This window comes from Miscanthus floridulus, chromosome 10 (assembly GCF_019320115.1).
Source record: "Miscanthus floridulus cultivar M001 chromosome 10, ASM1932011v1, whole genome shotgun sequence".
Classification (NCBI taxonomy): Eukaryota; Viridiplantae; Streptophyta; class Magnoliopsida; order Poales; family Poaceae; genus Miscanthus; species Miscanthus floridulus.
The window spans coordinates 39,897,510-39,909,838 of record NC_089589.1 but is presented as its reverse complement, the minus strand read 5'-3'; the positions used below and the strand labels follow the sequence as shown (position 1 = coordinate 39,909,838).

General features: G+C 42.9%; 1 protein-coding gene and 1 pseudogene across 1 annotated transcript; both read left to right on the top strand.

Annotated features, from left to right (window-relative positions):
* On the top strand, window positions 1–2,301 carry LOC136488451 (uncharacterized). The gene has a single exon (XM_066485381.1). The coding sequence runs from the start codon at window positions 1–3 to the stop codon at window positions 2,299–2,301; it is 2,301 nt and encodes a 766-aa protein (XP_066341478.1).
* A 4,246-nt stretch (window positions 2,302–6,547) lies between these two features.
* On the top strand, window positions 6,548–8,020 carry LOC136488450 (uncharacterized; annotated as a pseudogene).
* Window positions 8,021–12,329: the final 4,309 nt, after the last annotated feature.

Sequence of the window (12,329 nt, the reverse complement as noted above, 5' to 3'; positions counted from 1 at the left end):
ATGCCTGCTGTGGAAGAGTTGTGGAACGCGTGGGAGATCCATAGCTTGATCCTTGTTAGCATGTTCCTGCAAGTCTTCCTCTTCCTCTGTGCGGGAAGACGGAAGCATAGCACCAATGCCATACAACGCTTGGTCCTGTGGCTTGCCTACCTGTCAGCCGACTCGGTGGCCGTCTTCGTGCTGGGCCACCTTGCTGTCCATGTGAGCAGTGACACACAAGACCAGGGGCTCATGTCCTTCTGGGCACCGTTCGTGCTCGTCCACCTAGGTGGGCAGGAGACCATGACGGCCTTCTCCATGCAGGACAACGAGCTATGGACACGGCACCTGCTGAACCTGTTCATCCAGGCAGCAGTTGCCGGGTACGTCGTCGGCAAGGCCTCTTGGCCGGACCACCGGCTCAGGACGGCGATGGTTCTCATCTTCATCTCTGGGTTCTTCAAGTACGCGGGGCGTACTTTGTACCTTTACTTTGCGAGACCAGAGTTTCTGACGAGCACGGTGGCATGGAAGATATATGGGCAAGGTCAAACTTCTTATGAGACGATGAGGCATACAGCCAGACAGGACATGGATAAAACATTTGATAGGATGTCCAAAGGTGCCTCCGGTCGTCCAAGGTTCATGGAGGCCTTTAGTCTCACAACTAACATCATGGCTGTAGATTCTCCCCTTAACGCGGTGCGGAGCATCGCATTAGCAGAGAAGGGGCAGCTACATGACATGCTTGCAGGGTTTCTGTCTCGTGGAGACCGCCACAATGCCTATGAGCACGTGGAAGCACTTCTTGCACAGTGCTACTCACGACTATACACCAAAGGCTTTGTTCGAGAGGTTGTGGCTGATGCTTTTACACCACCGGCCTCTAACTCTAAGCCTGAGAGGGGTTCATCAGTTGGTTCTGGATCGGCCGCTAAGCCTATGGGGGGTCGTCGTTCACCAAGTCAGGTTCTTTTCACAGTCATCTTTCAAACCATCTTCTATGGGGGACCCACCCTCTTCCCATATGTTGCAACCCCAGTAGCCTTGGCACTCTTCGTGGCTGCTGAAAAGGAGGAGCCACTTTTTGATAGTAGAAGAGGTAGAGCTGATACCATGGTGTCCTACCTACTGCTTGTTGGAGCAGTAGCCCTAGATGTGTCCTCTCTTGTGATCTTCATTTTCTCCCGCTTCAGTCGCTGTTTCTATCCATGGTGCAAGAAGAAACAGTGGTCCCAAAAGCTCAAACAATACAACATGATCGATAGTGCACGCAGAGACAATTGCTGTAGAGTTATATGTGAAAAGCTTGGCTGTGACCTAGAAATCACAGAACTCAGTCTCAGTGCGCACATGAAGGAGTTCATCCTTGACAGTCTGTTAGCATCGGGAACAAGAGAAGAGTGGGACATTGCAAGCACCCGTGGCCATCTAGCACTTCTCCATCGCAACATGACCACAGTAATGGCATTAGAGGAGAGCGTCAGAAGTGGTGTTGATTTCCCAAGAAGCGTGCTTATATGGCACATTGCAACAGAGATTTGCTTTCATTATGACTCCAGAGGTGACAAGGAAGCCACCACTTCCTCATATTCTGATGGATTGTTGAAGAAGCAATACAAGCTGATGAGCAGAGAGCTATCAAACTACATCATGTACCTTGTCTTCAAGTGCCGTGTGATGCTGACTACCTACTCCAATGTTGTACATGATGAAACCCAGCAAGAAATTGTCAAGATTTTATCGCCATCCCAGTCGCGTCGACAACAGGTTATTAATCTAGCTGAGCTTCTTCTTTCTGAAGAAAGCAAAATTGATCTTGAGGGATCCAAGGAACAAGATGAAAACACCAGGGTCGTCGATCGTGATGGAGAACACAAGGCAAAAGGACAAGATGAAATGAAAATTGATCCTGTGGGATCCAAGGAACAAGATGAAAACACCAGGGTCGTTGATCGTGATGGAGAACCCAAGGCTAAAGAACAAGTTGAAATTGTCGAGATAGAGCTTGAAGAAATGTCCAATAACAACTTTACTGCTAAGGTTCACATGAAGAAAATCAGTCAGAGCGCTGAATCTCTATATTCTTCTCCAGTGCTGCCTTGTGCACGTGAGGTGGCACAGCAGCTGATTAGCATCAAGGATGAAGCTCAGCGGTGGGACCTCATTGCTGCAGTATGGGCAGAGATGCTTTACTATACGGCGCCTCGTTGCGGAGCTGCTTTCCACGCTGAGCATCTAGCCACCGGTGGTGAGTTTATCACACATGTTTTCGTCCTCATGTATTTGCTTGGTCCTTTCATGCCGCCCCCTGGTGCTTGACCTCCTTAACCTGCCTGCACTGTGTCATTGTCGTCCAATAATACTCCTCTGATTGTATGCCACTTTGATCCCCACCAGGAAACTACCCTTTTTTTTTCTTTTGCGCGTGTGTGCAACTACTTTATACCAATGTATGTAATAAGTTTCCGTGTTCCATCTGCTCCGGTAGGACAATGGAATATGTAAACACCGAATGAAGGTTTTTCACTTATTTCATTAATGGAGGAGTTTTCTGTTGTGATTATTGAACATTGTTGATGTAAAAGATACTGTTATATATGATTGAATAACTCTTATCATTTGTTACAGCACAACTGCATGTGCAGTTACTACATCTAACCTATGTGCGTTTGTTCCTGTTGATGTACATTTCTTTCTCTTGGGCCGCCCTGCGTCCACGCCATTGTCCCTGATTATGTGATTTCCCATCTGGTCGAACCGAGTAGTTATCATTCTACGTCCGTGGTTCGTGCTAGTGAAGCCTCGCGTCGTTACCATTCTCGCCGGAGACCACAGCTGAAGCCGCTGGATTCTGCTATCAAGAACAAGGAGAACATGGGGCTAAAGGTTGGATTCTGCTTCTCCACTACATTGAGGAAGCAACCCTTGGTAAGCTTGGATCGAGCTCAAACCACTCTTTCATGAATCACATTGCTCATCACCTAGAAATGACCTCCCAAGACCTAGATGTTGAATGGATGCAATGTAGGTCAATTTGACCAGCTAGATATGCTCCCTAGTATCCTAGAAACATACCCTAGCCATCACTTTGACATGAAAAGACCATAGGGGAAGATCTCCATTTCGAGATGTATATTTCTGCGCTGCACATGTTCCAACAAATCATCTGCCATCATGCCGGAACGTTCCGCTGGAACGAACACACAGTCAAGCACTTAAACAACATGGTTGACGTCCCAGCAGAACATTCCATGAGGACCTCGAACCATCCGACTAAAAATACCTTGAGAACCTGAAGACACCAAGTTCCTACCTTGTTCCAGCGGATCATCCGAACGATAGCCGGAACATTCCGCGAAGAACAAGCTTACAACGAAAGAAAACACACAAGTCCATGATCACACTGATCATCCGTCCAAACCACGGAGTGTTCCGCGTAATCACTCAGAGAGCTTGTAATTCTGTCCCTGCCAATCATGTCCTAGTGGACTCTCCGCCAGCATAGCGGAACATTCCGCTAGGACAACCCCAGACTTAGAAAATTTAGAAGCTACAGACTTGTCCCAGCGGATCGTTCGCCGTACACGTGAACTGTCCGAGAAATTATTTAAGTTCCATTTTTCAGAACCCGAGATTGACCTGTTCGTACGGAACGTTTCGGGCCAAGCACGGATTGTCCGCTTGGACTAACACTTAGCCTTTTCACAAATGCTCTAGCGGATCGTTCTCACAGACCATCCGGTGATCTGATGGATCATCCGCCAGAACAAATCGACAACACATATATACTACACCAACACATATGATACACATACGTGTAACACATAAGTAATGGACATCATTGCATATCATGTCATTTATCTTTCTATTGCATTGTACTCATGAAGCATCATACATTCATTAGGTGACGAGGTCTCTAAGGCAACTCAACTTGAGGAGACCCAAGCTGCTGACATCATCGATGAGCCCCCGGTTGAGCAATCGCAAGGCAGGCCCCTATGCATCACTCTCTTTGCAAATGCATAATATTACTATGGTTAATTATTTCATTGCTATGTTACCATGTGACTAGAATGCCAATGTTCCTATTTGAGCTTTCATACCTTGAATATTCTTGCCCCACCCAAATGTTGATTGTTTACATTTCTTACTCGATTAATCCATGCTTAGCTTGCTTAGACGGTAGAAGTCGAGATGATGATGGGTTTCTCATCGCTCGCGTATTGCAGGGCATGTTTGTCCACTAAATCAACATAAAAGGGGTATGATCTAAAACTTGACCAAGAGGATGAAAGAATGATGAATGGTCGGCGAGGGGTTGGGCCATGGCAAGACGGGTGAGGTCTTGAATGGTATAACTCTCTAACCGGTTAAGGACCATGTATCCGTGGTAGTAAGTCATGAACATACTTGTACAAAACACTTGTCATATATGGGTGTGACAAGCCAAGTAACTAATTGTGACTGGTTTGCCCATGGATTCGGCGTGGGGTGATGCTGGGTAGATGAGATGTCATTACCCGGGTACATTTCAAACCCTTCGTGGACATTCGTGGCTGGATTGGGGAAAATTTCGGGATTGAGGTATCCCTTATGTACGGACGGGTCGTACGGGCGATATCCCTTGTCTTTGGTGGGGTTAATTTTTATGCATATGTAGAGTTTCTCTTTGGAATGTTATAAGTTCTGTACTTCTAGATACGGACTAGAGTTGAATTGAAATAAAGACTCATGGAAGATCGAGATCCAATTGAAAATTGCTCATTTATTCATACCATGCTATGCTTGTCAATGCTTAGATCATGATTCACATTTATGATTCTTGTATAAAATGCTTTTATGCAAATTCAAATGCAATCCTTGCTACTAACCAAATGCATACTCCTTATATTGGGTAAGTCCTGCATAGTACAATTGAGTACACACCCTGTAATTGTTTAAGTCTTGCAGGTAGTAGTACCCTGATGTATGGATTCTTTTACGCTTCAAAATCCTCTGAGGACTAGGAGTGGTAAAGAGACCAAAGTCTCGTAGATGTGTGGAGGTGGCACGACCACACATGTGTATCTTCAAAACTATGTTGTTTAAAAGATTTCCGCTAGAAAACTTTGATGATGTTAAGTTGTATGGATGTACTTTATGTGTATTGAACTAAGTTTGGAACCATGTTGTAAACTTAAATACTTTGTGATGTAATATGACCTATCTGTGGCTTGTGATGTATTCCTTTCATTTACATGATCCTGGATGAAGGTCAGATATAGTACATCATATGGGTGGTGTACTGGGATGACCAATTAAGTGGCCTATCCAACCTAATAGTCAGTGGAAGACTATTGTAGTGAACCGAAGTGAAGACGACAACATCTCTGTCCACGTTGATACTAAACCTAGAAAGTGTGGATGCTTGCTGTCCAAAGGCGCAAAGCAAAAAAAATCTCCACAAACAGGGTCTTCAACAATTCTAGTGAAACTTTGTGGACCAAGAAAGTGAGGAACAATAGCTTAAACAACCAACCCTCGCTATGTGTTTGGAGCACAATTTATAAAATAAAAAAGTACTAAACTGTGTACATGATCAGAAATCATTAATCAAATGGCAGACAACTATCCTACTATTTCTGATTCCACTTTCATACTATCTTAAATTGGAATTCTGATGATTTGTAGGAAAAATACAAGGCTATGGATATTATAGAGAGAATTTTCAAGATATCTTGATCAATAGGTCAAAATATTCTTTAGAATCTAGATCAAAGATAGGTGTTTATCTAAAGAAAATAGGATAAACTAATTTAAATATGATGACAAAAATACAGATAAGGATATTACTAGAGATGGGCTTGTATTTATGCTTCTTTCTTATTTGTGCTAATGCTTTTTACAAAAAAGAACAATTCAAGTTCCAAGAGGGTGTTCAGGTAGATGGCACTTAAGCCCTGATTATTTACAAATTTAGTGCATAGTTAAAATAAGTAATATGTTTAGGTCGTGCACACATTCAGTGATTCAGTATGCATTCTGTATGGTTCATTTCAGCATTTTTCACATGAGTTGTGTGCCTATCCGCTTCATCTAATGCTGCAACTAAATATGCTTGAACTACTAGTAGTAGTTATGGACTCTGTAGCAGTAGGAATACTAGTGGTAATAGTGGTAATCTAATTTCACTTTTCAGCCATGTGTATGTGTAATGTATCTCTGTAGTTATCTCACAAGATTTTTCTATTCTTTAAAACCATCTACCTTTGTTGTTTATTATTTTCCTTGTCTGGTCCTTTTGGTATTCAGATGCAAGGTATTCCCCTTCTAAGAACCCTGCGGTAGCACCTACTTCCCGTGACCACTCTCAGAGAAGGTATTGTTTTCTTACAATCTTGTGTACCAAATTTCCCACCAATCATAATCGTCTGAGGCATATCAGTGTACTCTTCCAATTTGTATATTATGTACTAACATGCTACACAAAAATCTCCTTCTTCTATCTCCTATTTAACCATACCCCTGGTTTTATTTTTTTCCCAAAAGTTCATGGATCATTTTTTTTCTATTTGTTTTTAGGACTCATGCTGCTCAGTGTACTATGGATAGGGTCCCATGTAACCTTAAGAGGGTGGTTTTTGAGAGCTCGCAGGAGAGGTTCATACGTGTTTCAATTTATTATAATTCTATTTATTTCCGAGAATCACCGATTAATGTTAATTCTTAGTCTGTTGTTAAAGTTTATCTGTTCGTGGCCTTTTTTTAGGTTTGAGCATCATATTCGACCAGAGCATGTGTTGCCTTCTGCAGCGGGTCACGACAGTGATGACGACGACTTCATGCCCATTCCCAACACCCGTTCATCCTCACACATCGACAAATCTAAGGATGTTGGTCCGAGGAAAACTAGGCAAACACGAGCAGGATTGTCGACCGGTGCATGTACAGAGGTGTATACCATTTATTTACTTCTGCACTTTCTTTTCATAAGAGTTATCATTCTAAAGCTCCTCTTCGTATGTATCACTTGTTTGTTTTTTCCTTCAATATACCACAAATCTACTATCATGTTTTGTTGCCAAATCTCTACTTTTCTATATCTGTTTTGCTTTCTACTACCCCTGCAATTTTTTTTTCAACTACACTACCCCTGCATTAGTTTATCATTCCTACATCCCTTTCCCTAATTATTAGTTTTTTAGAAATCTGTCTTCTTCTCGACTACCCATGCATCAGTTTATCATTTCTACAGTGCTTCTCAGAATTTCGAGTGTCTCTTCTTTTTTATCCATTCTTGTCCTTACTATTTCTAAAATTCTTGTTATTTATCCCAGGCAAGACAAAGGAAAAAGAGAGCTACCAGCCGTTCTTCCATTGTAAATGTTCGGTGCAATTCCAGAGATGTTCTTTTCACCACTAACTTGTTGAACCCACAGCAATATGCTGCTATCGAAGCTGATGGGTTTGGTCATTTGCTGAGAATGAAGATCGATGCTGTAGAGAACAAGAATCTGCTAACCTGGCTATTAGACCACACTGACCCTGATCGTATGCTAATTAGGATTGGTGCAGGCAAGGTCCTTCCTATCACCCCACAAATAATTAGAATGGTTCGTGGTTTGCCTATACGTGGTGAAAACTTCAAGCAATACTCATGGAAGGAAGGTATCATATTTCGCCAGCAGCTTATGTCTGATCTTAACCAAAGTCTCACTGAAGATTGTGACATACATATATCAAACCTGCAACAAGAGATCTTAAAGGGAAATGTGAACCCCTCATGAAGAGATGCTTCTTCATGATAATTTGCAACAGGCTTCTACTTCCCAGCAGCAGTAACACCATTGGTTCAGTTGACATCAAGAGGACAATGGATCACCAATTGTTCGGAGTTGTTGACTGGTCCCAGGCTGTATTCAATGATCTCCAAATAGCTTGGCTGATGCTCTACACATGGATTATTGCTCCTAAACTCCAAAACTCGAATCCAGATCCTACAGCTCACTCCCCAACATTTCTAGGAGTCCACTTTAATTGTAAGTTCATCTTGGGATAAGTTCATCTCAGGCTAGTTTAGCTGCAAATAATTGAGGTTTTTATGGTTCACTAGTTTTTTGTCACACATTATAAAATTTGCATTCATATGCTCAACTAGAAGGTTCTTTATTTACTCTAGTATTTGCTTTAGCTATGCAACACACTACCGGACTCCTTGAGTTTGCCGAGTGCCCGAAACACTCGGCAAAAGACATAAAACACTCGGCAAATGGTTCGCCGAGTGTAACACTCGGCGAACAGCACTCGCCAAAAACAGTGACGGCAAAGCCAACTTTGCCGAGTGTCTTTTATCGGGCACTCGGCAAAGCCTTTGCCGAGTGCCCGACACTCGGCAAAGTTGAAACCGAAAAAAACCCGAAAAAAATGGGAATTTTTACCCAAAAAAAAAATGGAATCGATGGAGGCCCCCATTGGCCAGCGCCCACCCATCTCCGACATTTTTCGCGTGAATTTCATGGCTACGCGGCCGACACGATTCGAACCCGAGACCTCCCGCTGTGCACGTACCAAGTTTTGGGAAGCTTTGCATAGTGCCATGGGAACTACATTGTTGTTTAGCACAGCTTATCACCCTCAAACTGGAGGCCAAACTGAAAGAGTCAAACAAATTCTAGAAGATATGCTTTGTTCATGTGCTATTATGTATAGTAGCAACTGGGATGTATGCCTACCGTTTGCTGAATTTGCTTACAACAATAGCCACCAAGTGAGCATTAATATATATGTCCCCCTATGATTATATGGCCGAGATTGTAGAACACCTTTGAATTGGTCGGAAGTCAAAGAAAGACGTGACTATGGCTCTATGTTGGTACAAGAAGCCGAACACAAAGCTTAAGGGAAACACAAGTGAGATATAAAGCCTATGCCGATGATCATAGAAGGAAGATGGATTACCAAGTTGGTGACTATGTGTATTTAAAAGTCACACCTTTCAAAGGGACACAAAGGTTTCAAGAGAAAGGGAAGTTGGCACGAAGATTTGTTGGACCATTTAGAATTTATGCTAAGAGAGGTGAAGCTGCTTATCCACTAGCACTACCGGACTCGCTTGTGGGCATCCACAATGTTTTTCATGTATCCCAACTTAAGTGATGCCTAAAAGTCCTTACCAGTTTGGTCAAATTGCAAAAAGTTGAATTCGATCAAAATTTGAGCTACAAGGAGATCCTATTGCCATTTTGGATTTTTCTGAAAGAAAAATAAGAACAAAGACTATCAAAATGGTGAAAGTCCAATGGAGCCACCATTTAGTAGAAGAAGCTACTTGGGAGGTGGAAGACATCATAAGAAAGCAATATCCACACCAATTTGACCAAAGGTACCCCCAAAGGTTTAATTTTAGTTTTGGGTTGGGTTTGAGTCAATAAGGATGGTTAGAATGGAATAAAATGCTATTTTCCTTCAATTTTCAATTCTTGATGCATAAAACCTATTTTGAAGAATCTCAGGACGCGATTCTTCCAAGTGGAGGTTTGTCATGACCTGCTCATGACTTGTTCATAATCATCATCATCATGAGCATCATCTGTAATTGAAATTCAATTTAGAAAACTAGTTGTGAAGAAACTGCACAAAACTGGGCACTGCCTGTCCCAGCGGATCATCCGCCACACCGACAGAATGTTCCACTAGAACATTTACACAGACTTATAATTTTTTAGGCTATTCCTGCTCTGATAGATCATCCGGTGCTCACGCCGACTGTCCGCCCGAACATGACATGCACAGATTTGAGGTGTCACTTGTGGAGCTCCCCTGGCCGCACATGTCAGGCCACTTGTTGCCATTTTGTGGAAGGGGCAAGCAAGCAGCTAGAATGCTCATTCTCTCACTCCCCACTCACACTCACACTCATACTCTCTCTAGTTCATCACTCCTCTCTCACACACCTAAAGCATGGAGAAGGCAAGGAGAAGGGAAGGAGAAGGATTGGAGGCCACCATCAGCTGCTAGGAGTCATGGAAGCTACCTAGGAGCTGCTAACCACAAGGAGTTGGGATAGAAGAGGGAGGAGCTTTCTCTCCCTAACCATTTGGAGCTAGGAGGAGGAGGAGCTTTCAAGAACAAGGAGAACAAGGGGCTAAAGGTTGGATTCTGCTTCTCCACTACATTGAGGAGCTTGACAACAACCTCTAGCAACCCATGGTAAGCTTGGATCGAGCTCAAACCACTCTTTCATAAATCACATTGCTCATCACCTAGAAATGACCTCCCAAGACCTAGATGTTGAATGGATGCAATGTAGGTCAATTTGACCAGCTAGATATGCTCCCTAGTATCTTAGAAACATACCCTAGCCATCACTTTGACATGAAAAGACCATAGGAGAAGATCTCCATTTTGAGATGTATATTTCTGTGCTGCACATGTTCCAATGGATCATCTACCATCATGCCGGAACGTTCCGCTAGAACAAACACACAGTCAAGCACTTAAACAACATGATTGACGTCCCAGCAGAACATTCCGCGAGGACCTCGAACCATCCAACTAAAAATACCTTGAGAACCCGAAGACACCCAATTCCTACCTTGTTCCAGTGGATCATCCGAGCAATAGTTGGAACGTTCCGCGAAGAACAAGCTTACAACGAAAGAAAACACACAAGTCCATGATCACGCTGATCATCTGTCTAAACCACGGAGTGTTCCGCGTAATCACTCAGAGAGCTTGTAATTATGTCCCTGCCAATCATGTCCTAGTGGACTCTCCGCTAGCATAGCGTAACATTTTGCTAGGACAACCCCACATTTAGAAAATTTAGAAGCTACAGACTTGTCCCAGCGGATCGTTCGCCATACACACGAACCGTCTGAGAAATTATTTAAGTTCCATTTTTTAGAACCCGAGATTGACCTGTTCGTACGGAATGTTTCGGGCCAAGCACGGATTGTCTGTGTGGACTAACACTTAGCCTTTTCACAAATGCTCTAGCGGATCGTTCTCACGGACCATCCGGTGATCTAATGGATCATCCGCCAGAACAAATCGACAACACATATATACTACACCAACACATATGATACACATACGTGTAACACATAAGTAATGGACATCATTGCATATCTTGTCATTTATCTTTCTATTGCATTGTACTCATGAAGCATCATACGTTCATTAGGTGACGAGGTCTCTAAGGCAGCTCAACTTGAGGAGACCCAAGCTGCTGACATCATCGATGAGGCCCCAGTTGAGCAATCACAAGGCAGGCCCCTATGCATCACTCTCTTTGCAAATGCATAATATTACTATGGTTAATTATTTCATTGCTATGTTACCATGTGACTAGAATGCCAATGTTCCTATTTGAGCTTTCATACCACGAATATTCTTGCACCACCCAAATGTTGATTGTTTACATTTCTTACTCGATTAATCCATGCTTAGCTTGCTTAGACGGTAGAAGTCAAAATGATGATGGGTTTCTCATCGCTCACACGTTGCAGGGCATGTTTGTCCACAAAATCAACATAAATGGGGTATGATCTAAAACTTGACCAAGAGGATGAAAGAATGATGAATTGTCGGCGAGGGGTTGGGCCCTGGCAAGACGGGTGAGGTCTTGAATGGTATAACTCGCTAACCGGTTAAGGACCATGTATCCGTCGTAGTAAGTCATGAACATACTTGTACAAAACACTTGTCATATATGGGTGTGGCAAGCCAAGTAACTAATTGCGACCAGTTTGCCCATGGATTCGGCGTGGGGTGACGCTGGGTAGATGAGATGTCATTACCCGGGTACATTTCAAACCCTTCATGGACATTCGTGGCCGGATTGGGGAAAGGTTCATGGACATTTCAAATCCTTCATGAACCATGTTGTAAACTTAAATACTTTGTGATGTAATATGACCTATCTGTGGCTTGTGATGTATTCCTTTCATTTACATGATCCTGGATGAAGGTCGGATATAGTACATCATATGGGTGGTGTATCGGGATGACCAATTATGTGGCCTATCCAACCGAATAGTCAGTGGAAGACTATTGAGTTGGGTAATCACTTAAAAGGGAGATGATCCTAACACATGTTCTTGTCGAATGCTGTAGATTGGAACTCTTCCTTTGTTGTAACATTCGAGTTTTCCTTCAGCTCCCATATCTTGTCACGTAATTCTTTCAATAAAGTGTTCAAAAATGTTCCATGTGCAGGACCAAACCGCTCATAGAACCCACGATCTAACTGGGTCTACGAGAAAACAAATAATCATAACTAGAGCGCACTTTCAACATTTCCATTCCCAACACTAAACAAACAAGAAATAAATTGTGTTACCCTGCTCTGCAGCATCTGTGGTAGC

Coding starts and splice junctions, on each gene's coding strand:
- LOC136488451 (XM_066485381.1), top strand. CDS start 1: ATGCCTGCTGTGGAAGAGTTGTGGAACGCGTGGGAGATCCATAGCTTG.